The 21,420-nt window shown below is 43.6% G+C and overlaps 1 protein-coding gene across 1 annotated transcript in view; it reads left to right on the forward strand.

Annotated features, from left to right (window-relative positions):
- Positions 1 to 21,420, forward strand: part of FCGBP (Fc gamma binding protein) — a 98,049-nt gene that overhangs the window by 42,560 nt on the left and 34,069 nt on the right. The window contains exons 12-19 of the mRNA XM_063942205.1: positions 6,870 to 7,011; positions 8,819 to 9,150; positions 10,778 to 11,348; positions 12,048 to 12,643; positions 15,748 to 16,312; positions 16,947 to 17,527; positions 18,135 to 18,705; positions 19,955 to 20,154. Of these exons, the coding sequence (XP_063798275.1) occupies positions 6,870 to 7,011; positions 8,819 to 9,150; positions 10,778 to 11,348; positions 12,048 to 12,643; positions 15,748 to 16,312; positions 16,947 to 17,527; positions 18,135 to 18,705; positions 19,955 to 20,154 (3,558 nt within the window). The remainder of the gene's footprint in view (positions 1 to 6,869; positions 7,012 to 8,818; positions 9,151 to 10,777; positions 11,349 to 12,047; positions 12,644 to 15,747; positions 16,313 to 16,946; positions 17,528 to 18,134; positions 18,706 to 19,954; positions 20,155 to 21,420) is intronic.

The following is a 21,420-nucleotide window of genomic DNA, read 5'->3' on the forward strand; positions in this document are numbered from 1 at the left end:
GGCCACCGACAGCATCTCTTGCACGCCCCTGTCGTTTTTTAAAAAATTCTGCACCACCAAATTCAAGGTATGTTCAAAACATGGGACGTGCTGGAATTTGCCCATATTTAATGCACACACAATATTGCTGGCGTTGTCCGATGCCACAAATCCACAGGAGAGTCCAATTGGGGTAAGCCATTCCGCGATGATCTTCCTCAGTTGCCGTAAGAGGTTTTCAGCTGTGTGCGTATTCTGGAAAGCGGTGATACAAAGCGTAGCCTGCCTAGGAAAGAGTTGGCGTTTGCGAGATGCTGCTACTGGTGCCGCCGCTGCTGTTCTTGCGGCGGGAGTCCATACATCTACCCAGTGGGCTGTCACAGTCATATAGTCGTGACCCTGCCCTGCTCCACTTGTCCACATGTCCGTGGTTAAGTGGACATTGGGTACAACTGCATTTTTTAGGACACTGGTGAGTCTTTTTCTGACGTCCGTGTACATTCTCGGTATCGCCTGCCTAGAGAAGTGGAACCTAGATGGTATTTGGTAACGGGGGCACACTGCCTCAATAAATTGTCTAGTTCCCTGTGAACTAACGGCGGATACCGGACGCACGTCTAACACCAACATAGTTGTCAAGGCCTCAGTTATCCGCTTTGCAGCAGGATGACTGCTGTGATATTTCATCTTCCTCGCAAAGGACTGTTGAACAGTCAATTGCTTACTGGAAGTAGTACAAGTGGGCTTACGACTTCCCCTCTGGGATGACCATCGACTCCCAGCAGCAACAACAGCAGCGCCAGCAGCAGTAGGCGTTACACGCAAGGATGCATCGGAGGAATCCCAGGCAGGAGAGGAATCGTCAGAATTGCCAGTGACATGGCCTGCAGGACTATTGGCATTCCTGGGGAAGGAGGAAATTGACACTGAGGGAGTTGGTGGGGTGGTTTGCGTGAGCTTGGTTACAAGAGGAAGGGATTTACTGGTCAGTGGACTGCTTCCGCTGTCACCCAAAGTTTTTGAACTTGTCACTGACTTATTAAGAATGCGCTGCAGGTGACGTATAAGGGAGGATGTTCCGAGGTGGTTAACGTCCTTACCCCTACTTATTACAGCTTGACAAAGGGAACACACGGCTTGACACCTGTTGTCCGCATTTCTGGTGAAATACCTCCACACCGAAGAGCTGATTTTTTTGGTATTTTCACCTGGCATGTCAACGGCCATATTCCTCCCACGGACAACAGGTGTCTCCCCGGGTGCCTGACTTAAACAAACCACCTCACCATCAGAATCCTCCTGGTCAATTTCCTCCCCAGCGCCAGCAACACCCATATCCTCCTCATCCTGGTGTACTTCAACACTGACATCTTCAATCTGACTATCAGGAACTGGACTGCGGGTGCTCCTTCCAGCACTTGCAGGGGGCGTGCAAATGGTGGAAGGCGCATGCTCTTCACGTCCAGTGTTGGGAAGGTCAGGCATCGCAACCGACACAATTGGACTCTCCTTGTGGATTTGGGATTTCGAAGAATGCACAGTTCTTTGCTGTGCTGCTTTTGCCAGCTTGAGTCTTTTCATTTTTCTAGCGAGAGGCTGAGTGCTTCCATCCTCATGTGAAGCTGAACCACTAGCCATGAACATAGGCCAGGGCCTCAGCCGTTCCTTGCCACTCCGTGTCGTAAATGGCATATTGGCAAGTTTACGCTTCTCCTCCGACAATTTTATTTTAGGTTTTGGAGTCCTTTTTTTTCTGATATTTGGTGTTTTGGATTTGACATGCTCTGTACTAACAGTACTATGACATTGGGCATCGGCCTTGGCAGACGACGTTGCTGGCATTTCATCGTCTCGGCCATGACTAGTGGCAGCAGCTTCAGCACGAGGTGGAAGTGGATCTTGATCTTTCCCTAATTTTGGAACCTCAACATTTTTGTTCTCCATATTTTAATAGGCACAACTAAAAGGCACCTCAGGTAAACAATGGAGATGGATACTAGTATACAATTATGGACTGCCTGCCGAGTGCAGACACAGAGGTAGCCACAGCCGTGAACTACCGTACTGTACTGTGTCTGCTGCTAATATAGACTGGTTGATAAAGAGATGTCTATGTAACTATGTATGTATAAAGAAGAAAGAAAAAAAAACCACGGTTAGGTGGTATACAATTATGGACGGACTGCCTGCCGAGTGCAGACACAGAGGTAGCCACAGCCGTGAACTACCGTACTGTACTGTGTCTGCTGCTAATATAGACTGGTTGATAAAGAGATGTCTATGTAACTATGTATGTATAAAGAAGAAAGAAAAAAAAACCACGGTTAGGTGGTATACAATTATGGACGGACTGCCTGCCGAGTGCAGACACAGAGGTAGCCACAGCCGTGAACTACCGTACTGTACTGTGTCTGCTGCTAATATAGACTGGTTGATAAAGAGATGTCGTAGTAGTATGTATGTATAAAGAAGAAAAAAAAACCACGGTTAGGTGGTATATACAATTATGGACGGGCTGCCGAGTGCCGACACAGAGGTAGCCACAGCCGTGAACTACCGCACTGTACTGTGTCTGCTGCTAATATATAGACTGGTTGATAAAGAGATAGTATACTCGTAACTAGTATGTATGTATAAAGAAAGAAAAAAAAACCACGGTTAGGTGGTATATACAATTATGGACGGGCTGCCGAGTGCCGACACAGAGGTAGCCACAGCCGTGAACTACCGCACTGTACTGTGTCTGCTGCTAATATAGACTGGTTGATAAAGAGATAGTATACTCGTAACTAGTATGTATGTATAAAGAAAGAAAAAAAAACCACGGTTAGGTGGTATATACAATTATGGACGGGCTGCCGAGTGCCGACACAGAGGTAGCCACAGCCGTGAACTACCGCACTGTACTGTGTCTGCTGCTAATATAGACTGGTTGATAAAGAGATAGTATACTCGTAACTAGTATGACTATAAAGAAAGAAAAAAAAACCACGGTTAGGTGGTATATACAATTATGGACGGGCTGCCGAGTGCCGACACAGAGGTAGCCACAGCCGTGAACTACCGCACTGTACTGTGTCTGCTGCTAATATATAGACTGGTTGATAAAGAGATAGTATACTCGTAACTAGTATGTATGTATAAAGAAAGAAAAAAAAACCACGGTTAGGTGGTATATACAATTATGGACGGGCTGCCGAGTGCCGACACAGAGGTAGCCACAGCCGTGAACTACCGCACTGTACTGTGTCTGCTGCTAATATAGACTGGTTGATAAAGAGATAGTATACTCGTAACTAGTATGTATGTATAAAGAAAGAAAAAAAAACCACGGTTAGGTGGTATATACAATTATGGACGGGCTGCCGAGTGCCGACACAGAGGTAGCCACAGCCGTGAACTACCGCACTGTACTATGTCTGCTGCTAATATATAGACTGGTTGATAAAGAGATAGTATACTCGTAACTAGTATGTATGTATAAAGAAAGAAAAAAAAACCACGGTTAGGTGGTATATACAATTATGGACGGGCTGCCGAGTGCCGACACAGAGGTAGCCACAGCCGTGAACTACCGCACTGTACTGTGTCTGCTGCTAATATATAGACTGGTTGATAAAGAGATAGTATACTCGTAACTAGTATGTATGTATAAAGAAAGAAAAAAAAACCACGGTTAGGTGGTATATACAATTATGGACGGGCTGCCGAGTGCCGACACAGAGGTAGCCACAGCCGTGAACTACCGCACTGTACTGTGTCTGCTGCTAATATAGACTGGTTGATAAAGAGATAGTATACTCGTAACTAGTATGTATGTATAAAGAAAGAAAAAAAAACCACGGTTAGGTGGTATATACAATTATGGACGGGCTGCCGAGTGCCGACACAGAGGTAGCCACAGCCGTGAACTACCGCACTGTACTGTGTCTGCTGCTAATATATAGACTGGTTGATAAAGAGATAGTATACTCGTAACTAGTATGTATGTATAAAGAAAGAAAAAAAAAACACGGTTAGGTGGTATATACAATTATGGACGGGCTGCCGAGTGCCGACACAGAGGTAGCCACAGCCGTGAACTACCGCACTGTACTGTGTCTGCTGCTAATATATAGACTGGTTGATAAAGAGATAGTATACTCGTAACTAGTATGTATGTATAAAGAAAGAAAAAAAAACCACGGTTAGGTGGTATATACAATTATGGACGGGCTGCCGAGTGCCGACACAGAGGTAGCCACAGCCGTGAACTACCGCACTGTACTGTGTCTGCTGCTAATATAGACTGGTTGATAAAGAGATAGTATACTCGTAACTAGTATGTATGTATAAAGAAAGAAAAAAAAAACCACGGTTAGGTGGTATATACAATTATGGACGGGCTGCCGAGTGCCGACACAGAGGTAGCCACAGCCGTGAACTACCGCACTGTACTGTGTCTGCTGCTAATATATAGACTGGTTGATAAAGAGATAGTATACTCGTAACTAGTATGTATGTATAAAGAAAGAAAAAAAAAACACGGTTAGGTGGTATATACAATTATGGACGGGCTGCCGAGTGCCGACACAGAGGTAGCCACAGCCGTGAACTACCGCACTGTACTGTGTCTGCTGCTAATATAGACTGGTTGATAAAGAGATAGTATACTCGTAACTAGTATGTATGTATAAAGAAAGAAAAAAAAACCACGGTTAGGTGGTATATACAATTATGGACGGGCTGCCGAGTGCCGACACAGAGGTAGCCACAGCCGTGAACTACCGCACTGTACTGTGTCTGCTGCTAATATAGACTGGTTGATAAAGAGATAGTATACTCGTAACTAGTATGACTATAAAGAAAGAAAAAAAAACCACGGTTAGGTGGTATATACAATTATGGACGGGCTGCCGAGTGCCGACACAGAGGTAGCCACAGCCGTGAACTACCGCACTGTACTGTGTCTGCTGCTAATATAGACTGGTTGATAAAGAGATAGTATACTGCTAATATTATATATACTGGTGGTCAGGTCACTGGTCACTAGTCACACTGGCAGTGGCACTCCTGCAGCAAAAGTGTGCACTGTTTAATTTTAATATAATATTATGTACTCCTGGCTCCTGCTATAACCTATAACTGGCACTGCAGTGCTCCCCAGTCTCCCCCACAATTATAAGCTGTGTGAGCTGAGCACAGTCAGATATATATATATACATTGATGCAGCACACTGGGCTGAGCAGTGCACACAGATATGGTATGTGACTGAGTCACTGTGTGTATCGTTTTTTTCAGGCAGAGAACGGATATATTAAATAAAACAAACAACTGCACTGTCTGGTGGTCACTGTGGTCGTCAGTCACTAAACTCTGCACTCTCTTCTACAGTATCACAGCCTCAGGTCAATCTCTCTCTCTCTCTCTCAACCCTAATCTAAATGGAGAGGACGCCAGCCACGTCCTCTCCCTATCAATCTCAATGCACGTGTGAAAATGGCGGCGACGCGCGGCTCCTTATATAGAATCCGAGTCTCGCGAGAATCCGACAGCGTCATGATGACGTTCGGGCGCGCTCGGGTTAACCGAGCAAGGCGGGAGGATCCGAGTCTGCTCGGACCCGTGAAAAAAACATGAAGTTCGTGCGGGTTCGGATTCAGAGAAACCGAACCCGCTCATCTCTAGTGGACACCCACGGAGGGAGAATATGTCAGGAGTGTGGCGGTCGGGATTCCGGCGTCGGTATTTCGACCGCCGGGATCCCATCCAGCGGGATGTTGACCGCATCCCATCCCAAGATTTGTCCAACTCGACAGGGACAGAGTATGCGCTACTGTCATGCCAGGAGGGCACAGAACTAAAGACCTAAATCAGACCTGATCACTCCTCTGCGAATTTGCGGAGGTTTGCGGAGGTTTGCGATTGGATAGTTGCCGCCCAGACAGAGTGAAAATCTGCCTCGAGCAAGTCTGTGTATGCTGTGAGAAAAGCTTTGCAAATGCCGGTCAGCTGCAAATCCGTTCGCAACTCACTCACCATCTAATTATTTTTCCAGTCTGTGCAGTGTGTGCACAGACTGGAAAAATAATCGCGGTGTACGCAGACTTGCACGGGGTGGATTTTCACGCTCTCTGGGCGGTGTCCTCTGCAAACTCGCAGAGGAGCGATCAGGTCTGAATTAGTTCCTACATTACCGTGCAAAATACATTTAATACAAATATACTGTAACATTATTTATTTAGTTTCTTTTATAGTGCAGCATATTCCATTTCCATTAAAATGCTAACCAGCATTCATTGTCTTCCCCTTTTACACATAAACAGGAATTTCTGTTTGTGTAATATCTAATAAAAAAATATTGCACAGTGTAACAGCCACATTGTACAAGTAATCATTTCAGTGAGAGGGAACAAGCCAATCAAAAGTAGCTACCAATTGTCACCATTATCAGTGCATATTTGTCATCGGGGGCTGAGTATCTGCAAGTGATGTGTCTATTCACAGGTGCATACATAATATACGTTCTTCTTACCATCTGAATGGGATGCCCCGTACTGTACATTGCAAACACTTACAAACCCCACTCATCCTATATTCTGATTTTGTAAGCATAAAGATACGTTCTGTATCTTTATGCTTACAAAATCAGAATATAGGATGAGTGGGGTTTGTAAAAAAAAACATGCAACTTTGCCAATGTATATTTGGGCGCATTTGGCGTTCTGCCAAATGCGCGCAAATATACATTGGCAAAGTTGCATGTTTTTTTTATTGACAAATTGTACTACAAACAAAGTGCAATCTATGATTAGAAAATACTGTTACGAGGAGCTGGACGGACATTGGAGTCCACCAAATGGAAAGCTGAGCAATAGCTTCAAAGACCATCTCTTTATTGTTTCCGCAGGCTGGTGAAACTGTGCTGACCGACGACTGCAGTCGGGAATGTACCTGCAATCCTATCTCCGGACTCAGCTGTCAGAACAAAACCTGCACGAAGGGCGAGAAGTGCCAGCTTGTGGATGGTGTGAGGTCTTGTGTCAACACTGGTGAGTGAAGCATCTCAATACTCAATGGCTGGAAGGACTATATTTTGGAATATTCTTTAGCCAAGCAGTGATGTTAATCTCTGCGGTGTCTTCTGGACTGACTTTACGACAATAACAAATCACAAAAAAGTCTTTGGGGACATCGTAGAACAGGGGATAGGTGGATAAGGGTCAACATGGACTATCCCACCTGCTCCTTACCTTGCTCACTTTGTCTAAATCTTGTAAGCCCCCATTGCTAATCACTTAGAATAATAGTAATAAAAAAACAAACTAAAAACATAACAATATACATACTCAACACTGTTATGGGTCAACAGGTCAACAGTAAAAAGGTAGACAGTGTATAGGTCAAACATAAAAGGTCAACATGCACAAGGTGGACATGTGAAAAAGGTCAACACAGTGCAAAGGTCAACACGGAAATGGTCCACACATGAAAAGGTCGACATGAGGGTTATTGTAGGTTTCAGCACATAAAACCCCAATTAGTGTACCACTCCCCATGCTTCGGGCAAGGTGCCTCGGTCCACCATTGCTGCGCTTGGCGCAGGTTACCATTCCCAATTGTAGTCCAAGTGGACGGTAACGTATAAAGAAGTTGAAAAAATTCCAAAAAACTTCTGTCGACCATATGTTGTATCGACCATTGTCATGTCCACCATTTGAACTTGTTGACCTTTTGACCATGTTGCATGTCAACATTATTGTGTCGATCTATTGACTGTCCACCAATCATCCAGATAGTACTCGACACATTAGCAAAAGAAACAGACCCGTGATAAAATCCTACAAATCTCATCATTTTGTTGTGGGACGGTCACTGCTTTGTGTTTTGCCTGTAAAATGATGCAGTGTATTGGTCAACCATATTTCTTCTGTTTAGCCCAGGAGAATTGCATCTATGATCAAGGAGAGAGAAGAAATTGTGTGGGGGGGAATGGGGGGGGGGGCGAGGGTTAGTGGTTGGGGGGTTTGATTCTGAGTCAGACTCAAAGTAGCTGTATTTGTGTGAAGCCCACCCCCCCCTTCTCCCCCAAAAAAGGTAAAATGTACTTTCAGCCTTCCAGGCATGGTACTGGAGTTCCGTAGGAAGCCAATTTAGAGGTATCAGGCCGACATATATTTTGGATTGGTGTAGAGAGGACTGTAGAAGCAGAAATACCATAACTTGAGTGTAAGTGAGAATTGAGAACACCCTGAGTTGCATGATCACACTTCATCCTGACTTGATCCCCTTAAATATTAGAGAAATACAGGAGTGTCAGCTCTAGCCAAGATTATCCAATTTCCCATAAAGACTCTGCACCGCAATTGTGTAGTAAATGCCCCCCATATAGCTCACCCTTACAAAAATAAAACAGAAAATGTAACTGCTGAATATCTCCCTCCAAGAGTCACTTGAAAAATTGGTATGTTTTGAAAATATTTCCTGGTGGATAAATGTTTAGTAGGGCTCAGGAATTGTTCTTCTACCCCAGGAAAGGACAGCAGGTGCGCCTACAGTGATACGCAGCTAGGGAGAGTGCTTGTGGTTACATTGGAAATTCTCCCTTTGTAAAGCAAAAGGTAATTCTTGCACACGTACAAAACTAAATAGGACTGAGTTAAACCTACCTACTGTTGGCTCCAGACCCTGTAATGGGGTCCTTTAGACGAATGCTATCCACAGAAAATGTCCATTAGTTGCTCTTATAAACATTTCATACTTTAGGTATAACATTGTTGGCAAAAATCTGGATTTAGCGCAATGTGACAGATTTATACTGCAACAATGGAAAGTGATAACAACTTTGATGCATTTCAGATCCCTGCAAATCCAAAAAGTGCCGTTTGAAGGAGCAATGCCAGGTCCAGGGGGGCATTGCTGCAGTTTGTGTGCCAGAATACACAAGTATGTGCTGGGCATGGGGTGACCCGCATTTCCACACGCTGGATGGGCTTGACTATGACTTCCAAGGCACCTGCACCTACATTCTGTCTAAGTACACGGGCAATGATCCCACCCTGGAACCGTTCCAGATTACTATAAAAAGTGATACCAGAGGAACCGAGGCTGCCTCCTATGTCAGGACCATGGAAATTATGATGCATTCTACCACAGTCTCCATTAATGTTGGAGAATTTCCTCAAGTACAAGTAAGTTGTTTCAAGTTACTGCATGCAAGTGACCCATAAATATAATTGTTGAAATAATGAATTAGATAGCTAAAGGGAATTCAATTGAACATGATGTGCTCTCGGACAGATTTGCATATATCGGCCAAATATGGTAGGGTCAACATCGCATGTTCTCCCTTACAACTCTGCAGTGACAAGGGAAACTTTGTGATGACGACAGAAGCGATGTGCCATTCTGGAACAGAACATCTCGCGGACCATTTATCAACATGTGATAAAACTCATTGCATATGATAAATGGTGCTCCAACCAATCAGCTCCCAACTGTCCTTTTAAAAACACATGACAGTTAGCAGCTGATTGGCTAGAGCATCATTTATCATGCTCAACAAGTTTTATCATTCACAACAAGTTTTATCACTCTTTGATCCATAGTGCCAAACTGAACCGCCCCCCCACCAGAATTGTTATTTTTTTTACGTTCGTCACACATGAATGTAGTAAAGGCTTAATGACAGTTCCTTAAATCCACAATTTTACAATACGAGTTGCCACAAGAAGCCGTCCACATTTTTTAATTGTTCATAATACAAAATAGCAAATTAAATAAATGTTGAGTAGAAAAATTGCCCAGAAGATGAAAATGACTTCTATGGTGTCAGGATCACTGTTGGAGAAAATTTCCTTAAAAAAAAGTCAAGGTGGTTCTGTGCAATTGCTTTCCTCCTGACCAGTTTCTGAATGCATTTTTCATTGGATAGACTAATCTGGGCAAGTTACCTACTACTCAGAATAGGACAAACATACACAAAAAAAAATGCAACATTTAGTACAATTTGGGGGAATGCCTGGAGTCCGAAGGTGCAGCTCCAGCCTCCCAGGCCCTATTTGAAGTCTCAGAAGGGGATAATGGTGACATTCTTACCATGTATGGTCTGGCTTAGAAAGGGCCTTAGCAATGCTCTACTGAGAACAGTACTGGGACCTTGGGAGATTAACTGGCATTGCCAGGCTCTTCCTTGTCCTCCAAGCTCCATTGCAGTTCTACCCCCCAGCTATTAGCAGTAATTCCACCATCGTTTCTTTCTTTGTAATCTTCAAAGGTTTGGGAGATCTACAGTACAGTAACTAGAGCTAGAAAATTGCCTGTATTAGTTTCCTGTTATTATACAGTATATACTTGAAAGTAAGAAGACAGAAAAATAAAAAATAAGAGATGACAGAGAAGAGTGGGAAGGAAAGTAGATGGAGGTGTATTGGCAAGTGACCAGTGGTGGCTCCAGTGGTGGTGCTGAAATTCAAATAGGTGGTCTAAAGGTGGTCCAAATTCAAATAGGGGAGCCACGCCAACTGTCATCCCAAACTAACTCACTGGCAGTTGGTGTGGCTCCCATTTTTGAACTTTGGACTGCACTGCAGCCCCACCTCTAGAACTACCACTACTAGTGACCAAGCAGAGAAGAGAAAGAGAGACAGAGAAACAATAGACAGAAAAAAAGGAAAATAGAAAATGTAGAGAGAAAACACAAAGCACAATATAACCATTACAAGGCATGCTATTCAAGCACTGCATAAAAACTCCTGTGTATCAGAAGTTGTAAATTATTGTATTAAAAACTGTATTTGCTTCTGTGTATTTGCACAGGTCAATGGCGAGTCAACCAATCTGCCAGTCACCCTAGCTGGTGGGAAACTGAAAGTGAGTCAAAGTGGTCTGACAGCCACTGTAGAGGCTGAAGGTGGTTTGGTAGTCACTTTTGATTGGAATTGGGTTGCTACCGTAACTGTGCCCAGCAGCTACTATAACTCAGTATCTGGACTCTGTGGCAACTTCAACCAAGATCCTAAGGATGATCAGAGAACACCTAAAGGAGCTCCGGTGGGCTCCATCATAGACTGGGCAGGATCATGGAAAGTGTATGACCGAGATCCATTCTGTTTTGATGTTTGCCCGGGAGTATGTCCAACCTGTGATGAAAAGAAGAAGCTCCAGTATAAGGCTGACAACAACTGCGGCATCATCTCCAAAAAAGATGGCCCGTTTAGGGAATGTTTCCCAAAAGTCAGTCCCAACAAGTTCTTTGATGCCTGTCTCTTTGATGTCTGTATGAATGATGGTGCAAAACTCATTCTTTGCCAAGCACTTGAGACATACGCAAGCACTTGCTTAAATGAAGGAGTTAAACTTTATGACTGGAGGGCACCTTCTGGATGTCGTGAGTTCAATGCTTTTATTTACTGTACACTCAATATAGTATACTGTAGTAGCAAGTTAGGTTCCAGCCCTTTAAAAGCAATTTATCACCTTAACAGATTTTGGTCTTATATTTCAATATTTCATTTTAGCGACTGTTGCGGTACTCACATCTGTGACCGTATGCACACTAAAGCTGCGCTGGCCGGGAGCTACTCTTGAAGTGCAAAGGCATCACCGCTGTGCAATGCTTTTGCACTTCTGCGGGGTGGGCCGGCACTGACATGTGCGGTGGACTAGCCCTGTGCTGGGCATCCCCCCGCATGTCAGTGTGAATGATCGTAGCTGTGCTAAATTTAGCACAGCTACGATCAACACGGAATGACCCCCAAAGTACCAGCAAATCAGCTCCTAACTGTCACTTTTCAAACACAGCCTGTGGCATAGCAGTTAGGAGCCGATTGGCTGGTACTTTATATCCAGCCACTTTATCTCCATCCAAGGCTCAGTAAATTGTCCCCTAAGTACCAAATAGGGGGCTGATTATATAAATGAGATGAGCGATCCAAAAATAAATAATAATTGTGTTGGAAAAACTTGTTCATAGTATTAAAAAAATAGAACCTACAGTAAGATAGAGTTATTTGCACAGACCGGTAAGGTGTCTGTAGTCCCCCAGATATATTTTATGAATGATATTTATTCTTTATATTTATTTCAGCCAAAATTTGTGAAGATAAGAACAGTCACTACAACGCCTGTGGAAATGCCTGCCCGGCCTATTGCTCCAACAGAGATGCCCCAGCCAAATGCACAAAGCCCTGTGTGGAGACTTGTGAATGCAATCACAACATGGTCCTCAGTGGAGACACGTGTGTGCCCATCTCAAGTTGCGGCTGTCAATACAATGGACGGTACTACGAACCTGACCAGTCCTTTTACAACGAGAAGTGTGCTATGCTCTGCAAATGTGATGCACGTCTGGGAATTGTGGATTGTCAACAAGTCAAATGCAAAGACAGTGAGAAGTGCATGGTGGTCAATGGGATCCGAGGATGCTATCCTACCGAGAATTCCACCTGCATCGCCTCTGGGGATCAGTACAAGACATTTGATAATAAGAGGTTCCCATATGTGGGCACCTGTATCTATGAGATGGTGAACGTGATCCCAAACAACTCATCTCTGACGCCCTTCACAGTCAGTATACAGAATGACCAGCGGGGCAACAAGGCCATATCCTTCACCAAAGATGTGACATTGAAGGTTTACGGCAAGACGATAACCATAAGCAGAGACTACCCTCAGCAGATCCAGGTATGGAAAGACTCTGGAAATTACCTTCTTATGTGACATTTGGGGAAGTGTGTCAAACCTTAGAGAGATAAAGGGGGTTATTCAGTACAGATTGCAGATACTGCTAAAAAGCAGAATCTGCATTCCTTTCTTTCGCATTCTGTGGACCACCCATCGCAGGTCAAGGACGACCAGCGTGCAGCATGGAAGCAACTGTGGAAGATCCCCTGCAGCCGCAGATAAGCCATTTTGCTGTCCCGAAAATGCCGCCAAACTGCCCCTATGTTCCCAGCCCCGCCCTAACAATGCTCTGTCACCACCCGCTGCCCCAGATTGCATTGGCTGGTCACGCATGCACAAGATGGTACCTGCGCGTGCGCATTGGTGCCAGGATGGGGTTGTGAATAACCAGAGCTGGCCCTAAACAATATGATGCCCTAGGCAAGATTTTGGCTGGTGCCCCCTAGCACCACCGCTGGTTCAGCCTCTGACCTTGCACCTCTTTTACAGCACCATCACCCCTCACCCATAGCATTCCTTATTTTGGGGATTGTACCCCTATATTTTAAATAGGAACAGCTCGCACATTTGGCGCACAGCCCAAAAAGGGGTGTGTTTTTGCTGGCAAGGGGCATGGCCACACAATAGTAACCCCAATTCCAATTACGCCACACAGTACTGCAACTTTATTCACATTTGATCATGCGATAGTGTCCATAATTCATATTACATCGCACAGTAGTATCACTTTACCTTATAAACGTTTCTCCTCACAGTAGTGCCCCTTATTCACATTACATCACACTGAATTGTTCCTTATTCACATTACACCACACCCTATTGCTCTTTATTCACATTAGACGACACAGTAGTGCCCTTTCTATACGCAACGCCACATAGTAGAGTACCTTATACACATAATGCCACACATTAGTAATGCATTTATACACATAATTCCACACAGTAATGCCCCTTACACATATGAGACACCTTATTATCCTTATAAACATAATGCGCCTTACACATTATGACAACCTTTATTAATGCCCTTTTACACATAATGTCCCTTACACATATGCTGCACATTATTAATGCCCTTATACACCTAGTGCCCCCTACACATTTGCTGCACATTATTAGTGGCCCCGTACACATAATGACACACATACAGTAGTACCCTGTTACACATATGCCACACATTATTAATACCCTTATACACATAATGACACACATAGTGCCCCTTACACAAATGTTGCACATTATTAATGCATTTTTACATACACACATAATGCTATTTACACATATTCTGAACACTACTGCACAACCAACCCACTCACATGCACACAGCACTCACACTGCCACTAACACTGTGACCTCTGCAGGCTGCTTGGATACAGATGTGTAAATGCATCTTATTTGCAGTGCTATGTGACTAGGATGCCCTAGACAATTGCCTAGTTTGCCTATGCCTATGGTCGGCTCTGGGAATAACCCCCAAAGTGGTAAAGTTGCTTGTCGCAAATAATCTATTTCTATCATTTATCTAGCACAGGCTATAAGAGAGAGATCTCATTGTTTACCATGGGCAGCTTCTCCACAATATCTCTCGAAGGCTTCATAAATTACCTCCTAAGTCACCATATAATAAGATATAAACAGATGTAGCATACGGTCATAACTGAGGCTTCCCATACATGATTACATTGCCACCAAATGTTTTCACTTCAACATGCCAAGTATATAACACCCTGTTTCAAGGGGTGTGTATCACGTGGCCGGCAAGGATTGAGATGCCTGGTGAGGGATGGGGGGGGGGGGGGTGAGCACAACGAAGACCCTTGCGGGCTCGGTGGCAAGTTACCCTCGCCAGAGGTTCTATTCCCACTCTATGGGTGTAGTGGACACCCATGAGTAGGAATAGACCCTTTTCGTCGGCATGCCAACTGTCAGGTTTTTGCGCCGGTCACATAACTGCAGCTATAAGGCTGTTTTGCCCTAAAGTGATTGCCACTTTAAATAGACTTGCCAAATCACATGATACTTTCCAGAATGGCGCTGTTTCCTAAATATCGGAACCTGTTACATAATCCTCTATATGACTGTGGAAAATGCACTTGGTTTCCATATACAGTATTGTATACTTGTATATGGAAAACAAGCCCTTCTCCCATCTGGCCCACTGCACATGCCCCATTCCATAGCCCCTCTCCACAGGTTTTGTTATCTAATGACTCCCCTATGAATCAGCTTAGATGAGAGTCAGAGGCTTGGACCCACGGATAAAGAGTGCCACAGCTGGAAGACACCTGACAGTCATTGGCAACAACCTTAATTACATAGACATCTGGATACTGCTGGAATTAATGTTTAAACAAATGTAAAAATACAATATATAATACTTTATTAAATTCTTAAATCTACTACACTTTCCTACACGCTTATATATAAAATTCTGTACTAGATAACGGTAATACATGGTGGAGTCACATTATTATGACCACCTCCTCCTACATTTGACCCTGGCACTGCGTAGACCATGAAGTATGTCATGTGACGTGCGCTGGCTTGGTGGGTATATAAGGTGTGTGATAGGCCGTCTGCACACATATCACTCGTTGCTGTCATGGGTAAAAGGGGCGATTTATCTGAGTTGCAGTAAGGGATGATTATCGGCTTTCGGGCCTAGGGTGGCGGTATTTCTGACACAGCGCAGTGTGTGACCAGTCCGCGTGCTGCTGTGGTGAAGGTGTATTGTGACTGGACAAATGACACCATTGCGAATAACCGACGTGGAAACTGCGGAGCACCACATGTCATTGATATGAGAGGTGAACATCGGCTACGAAGGTGCGTGATGGCCAACCGACACGCTACAGTGGAACAGCTCACAGTTAAAAAGAACCTGTGGGCTACTAGACATGTGTCTAAAATGATCGTTCAGCCTGTCTAGCTTCTGTCTGTGCTGCACGCAGCGGTTATTAGCTGGTGGTCATAATAATGTGACTTGACCGTGTAGTATAAATGCACTTTCTGTTTGGTAGTTGTTTTGTCACTATATTATATTTGACAAATACAAACAAACGCTCACAACTTTTCCTGTATTAATATGCCTTTCCTCTTACCAGGTTGATGGTATCTTGACAAGCTTGCCTTTTTATTATGAGCTAAGAAAGATCATGATTTACTGGTCAGTAAGCGGTGTGCTTATCAAGACAGGTTTTGGTCTATCAGTGGGTTTTGATGGATGGAACCATGTACGAGTGGTATTGCCAAGTACTTACAAGGGAGCCGTCAATGGTTTGTGTGGCAACAATAATGGAGATCCCTCTGATGACTTCACCATGGGTGGAGGAGTAACAGCCAAAACTCCAGAACAATTTGGAGACCACTGGAAGGTGGGAGGAGTAGAGGGATGCACGAATAAATGCTCAGACTGTAAAAAGTGCAATGAGAAAGAAATGGAACCTTACAAAAATGACCGGTTTTGTGGACTTCTTACCAAACCTGCTGGTCCATTCAGCCAATGCTATGCTTCCATTGACCCAACTCCATACTTTGACAAATGTGTATCTGACGCATGTGCCTTCAAGGGCCACCAATCTGTTGTCTGTGAGAGTATTAATTCCTATGTCTCTGATTGCCAAGGAAACGGCTCTGTGATCAAGGAATGGAGGACGCCATCTTTCTGTGGTAAGAAGCTATTTATTATTAATAAATAATTAAGAGAACAACCTCTGCACAGATGCAATAGTTTCTCCTCATAGACAAAAAGACAGCTATAGACAAAAACTATTTTGCTTACTTTAATTACAATTCTGTTCTCAATTATGTTTCTTGGGGAACAGGGGAACAAATAAAATGAGGAAAAATATAGACTCCATTTTGTTTATATGTCCTGTTGACTAGGAGGTTATTAATAACAGACACCAGCGGAATTGGGTAATGGAGTTAGGTCACACAGTGATCCTTAGCCAGGTTTGCAGGATTATTGTGGAACAGCAGAAACAGTAGTGACAGTGGTAACTGGTATAGTGATGGTAGGACCACCCAACTGTGGTAAACAGCAGGTACTCATACAGAGCAACTAGGTGCTGAACTTCCATGCAGTACTGCAACACACAACACATGGGGTCACACATGTGCAGTGACACTCCGGCAGCCATCTTGGTAAAGGGTGCCTGGCCGGTTTCACTAAACAGGATATACAGCGGTAGCCAACTCTCCAATGTATTTATGGTGAAAAAATCCATACCATTTGTTGTTTGCTCTCTTATAAGAATCTATGATAAATTAATCTCCAATAATGTTTGTTTTGTGCTCACAGAAAAGGTCTGCCCCACCAAAAGCCACTATGATTTACGTGGTAATGGATGCCCGGCAACCTGTTTTGGTCTCACAGCTCCACCAACCTGTGTCAAATCCCAAACTGAAGGCTGTTACTGTGATAACGGCTTCATCCTCAGTGGCCAGGACTGTGTGCCCGTTCCCCAATGTGGTTGTGTTATGAGCAATATATATTACAAGTTGGGGCAGGAATTCTACACCGACAATCTGTGCCGGATGAAGTGTACGTGCGGGCAGAATGGCATCACCACCTGCCGGAGCAGCCCCTGTGGAGCAAACGAAGAATGCAAAGTGGTGGATGGTGTCCTGGGCTGTCATGCCAAAGAGTTTGGCCAATGTGTGGCATGGGGTGACCCCCACATCACCTCATTTGATAATGTATACTATGACCTACAGACCACCTGCCCCTCTACCCTTGTTAGGCTTAAGGGACACTATGGAAATTATATGGTGACAGTAGACAAAGAACCGTATGGACATTCTGCAGTCACCAAATCGGTCACCGTCACCATTGGAGACCATGTCTTACGCTTGGAGAGAGGGAGAACATGGAGCATAGTGGTGAGTGGTTGGCAACCCTTTATATTTATTTAATTTTTTTCACTTTACTTGATTCATACTAATAAATGAGCATACATTGTTAAATATCATTAAAGTGGTAAATGCTTAATAAATACAATGATGTTTTCAGCCTTGCTATTTTTTCTCATGGTTACTTATGGGCACACCCTTACCGCCATGTCTTCCTAGTCACAGTATACATTTACATAGAAGTGTATTCAGTAGGGAATGCGGTCATGTGACCGGCGCTTGGGATCCTGGCGGTCACCATGCCGACGCTGGAATCCCGAGTTCTCAAAATGTCGGCAGTCATGCCTACCCACAGGGTCTACAATGTGGGTACATTTAGAAATTATTGTTCTGGAACCTTAAATCAAGGTTGGATTAGGAAAATAGTTACTTCCGTCAGTCATTGATCTCCAATTGTCTGTGTGAGGTTTGTAAGTCTACAGGCTTTGTGCATTGCTGGCGGTAGTAACATGCAACTTTTATTTTAGGAATTTACAAATACCATTGGGTTTCATGTCGTATTTATAACTGTCATTGACTATTGTTTTTGTAATGGTCCTGTATAATAGGTTTTCTGCTTTTGTTTGTTCAATCGCAGGTGAATGAAGAAAGATACAACCTTCCCTACCAGTCCCAAAATCGACAATTTTGGATAAACGAAGAAGGGAATCATGTTATTATTCAGGCAAAGGATGGCTTCAAGGTGATGTCTGACCGGCAGTACTGTGTCTCAGTCTGGGTGCCAAGCACATACGCTGGAATCACTGAAGGGCTCTGTGGAAACTACAATAAAAACAAGAAAGATGACTTCCGCCTTCCTAATGGCACCATTGTCACCGATCCAGCAGTGTTTGGTGGCTCCTGGGCAGTAGCTGGAGATGGGTCACGTTGCAAAGGATGTACTGGAGATGAGTGTCCAACCTGTGATAAAGCTGCATCTGCTGAGGCTAATTCACCTACCAAATGTGGAATGATAAAAGACCCCCGTGGTCCATTCAAGAGCTGCCATGCTCTAGTGCCCCCAGATACATATGCCAGTAGCTGTGCGTCTGATGTTTGCGCTGGAAGTGATCGGCATGGCACTCTGTGTGCCAGCCTACAAGCGTATACAGCATTATGTCAAGAAAAAGGCGTCACGATTGGATCCTGGAGAGAGATTGCCAGCTGCCGTAAGCCTTTCATTTAAAGTTATTGTTTTTGAGAATTGCAAATTATCCCAAAAATATGATGCATAGACCTTGACTCACAGAGACTTTCACATAACAAGTTCTTATGTATGCAACACTCACCGTCACATTATTATGACCTCCTGCAAGTAGCCATGGTAACCGCCATGTGCAGCATGGACAGCAGCGAGACGGGCTGATCTGTCATATTAGACACACGTCTGGTAGACCCCAGGTTCATTTTGACGGTGATCTTCTCCACTGTAGCAAGTCGGTCACCTCTCACGCACCTTCCTAGCCGACATTCACCTCTCACATCAATGGCACGTGGTGCGCTACAGTTTCCACGTTGGTTATTCGCTAAGGTGCCATTTGTCCAGTCACGGTAAACCTTCACCACAGCAGGGATGTATAAAAGTAACAATGTGGTAAATACTCTGTGGTAGATATTGATCCCCATATGTATTACAATTGGATGCAGAACATATTAGATATATTAGCTGCTGTCCTGTCGCATAGCAGTCCCGTAGAGTCCGATGTGCCTGCCATATACCCACATGGAGCAAGCACCAAAAAGCATTACATTCCATAGCTTGTGCCCCCCAACAATAGATGGCAATGGCAAAAAATTATCTGGAGAGGGATCTGAATGATCCCTCTCCATACTTTTCGGCTTGCGCAATTGGATCCATGGTTTGTAGCATCCCACAAAAACAGCCACTTTGCATCTTACTCAGAATGAGGCCCATTGTGAGCAAAGTAATGTAACCAATGGCTGGCCAAGGCAAAGGCTTCTCTTCATGAATATCATTAATTAAAAAAGTATACACATAAGTAGATGCCTGTTATGGGGACTTATAGCAATAATATATTTAAGGAACTATGGTACACAACACTTGTACCGCTTTCACACCACCACAAAAACCCAGGTCATTGCCGTGTTAACCTGTGTTGCAGCTCTGTGTGAAAGGGTTAACCTGGGTCCAGTGACCGCGGGAATCCAACCCTGTTACCTACCCAGTTGGTTCGGGGTAAGTTCAACCCCTATGGAGTGGCAGCTCATTGGCCCTCGCAGATGATGTCATAGATCCAGGGTTTCGGTCTGAAAGGGTTCTTACAGTTTGACAGGTCAATCACTAAATGCACAAATTCTAAGACACTGGCGCATATAAGGAGGAGACTGTTCTGCACTTCTTACATACAGCATCCTGCAAAACAGCCATAACAATATTCTCATTATATTTTTCTGCAGCGCTTGCCTGTCAGGCCCACAGCCATTACGCACTGTGTACCCGGACCTGCCTAGAAACCTGCAATGGTCTCACCACACCGAGCTCTTGTACAGGCAGATGTTTCGAAGGCTGTGAGTGCGACACTGGTTACATATTCGATGGGGACAAGTGTGTCACAATGGATAAATGTGGATGTGACCACAACGGAAGGTATTTAAGGGTAAGTAAATTGTACATTCAAATATATTGTGTATATTATACCTAAACATAAATATAATAATACTTATCCCAAGATAACAATCTTTAAGTGAATGATATACTTGTTTGAGTTAGTTTAACTGCATCTCCATTAGATTTTGTTAGATATTTTCTTTCTGAATCATAAACCCACTGTTAATGGGTTTACGATGCATCTATTGAGTGATTTATTTTGTGATGCTTTAATATGGAGAATATTTGTACAGTGTGCTGTAATGCTACATAGGAGTGCATTGCTGTATTGCACTTTCTTTTCATTAGTGACAGTGAGTTTAAGTACATAAGCTGTACTGTGGGCTATCCAACATAAAAATCCAACATACTGTGACCATTTTCTACTAGATAGGGTGAAGACAGATGGAGTATCATACCACGGGGGACTGCTATCCAGTGACGTGTCATCAGGAGAGGCAGGGGAGGTAGAGCCTCACTTGTCACACTGCCAAAGTGTTGTATATAAAAATAATTAGAATAATACCAATAAGACATTTTAATTTAGAAATATCATATTAGTATTATACATATCATCTTTGTATTAATCTAATAATTTTTATAGTCAAAACTCACTCCTAAATAAAATATACAGTATGTGTGTAAATCTGGCTCGGATACTAGTCAGTGCCTCCCCAGCCATTGACCTCACTACACGTCTCTGCTGCTGTCTTGCCACTTGCCAAAGCAGTGAATGACAGATGAGTGATCCTTGTGGGGGACTTGTGGTTGAAAAAAAATAGAGGGCATTTCTGCTGTCTGCTTATCAATCCAGCCCTTGTGTTACTCTGTCTTCCTACCTAACCCTTAGTCTTGTTTGCAGGTGTGTAAGTTATTTTTGAACCTGAAGGTAATCATCTATGTAGAGTATCATCTCCAGAGTACCAAGGGGCAATCCTGGTTCACAGGAGACAATATATTGATGATATATTATTCATAGGACAAGGAGATGAGACATACTTGACACAATTTTTCACATACCTCATTTCCAATGATCATAACTTAAGGTTCACATCTAACTATAGCAAAGGAAATATGTAATTTGTATACTGAAAGATATACTTTATATCAGAGATTCAATGATAGAAACCAAATCACACTACAAGAAAGTAGAAGAATATGATTATGTTATATTCTGGCTATTAGTAAACACCACTGGATAGCAAGTATACCACAAGGACAGTTTCCTAGGAAAAGATTAAATTACACCAACATTTTAGATGACTTGCAACAAAGA

This window comes from Pseudophryne corroboree, chromosome 10 (assembly GCF_028390025.1).
Source record: "Pseudophryne corroboree isolate aPseCor3 chromosome 10, aPseCor3.hap2, whole genome shotgun sequence".
Taxonomy (NCBI): domain Eukaryota; kingdom Metazoa; phylum Chordata; class Amphibia; order Anura; family Myobatrachidae; genus Pseudophryne; species Pseudophryne corroboree.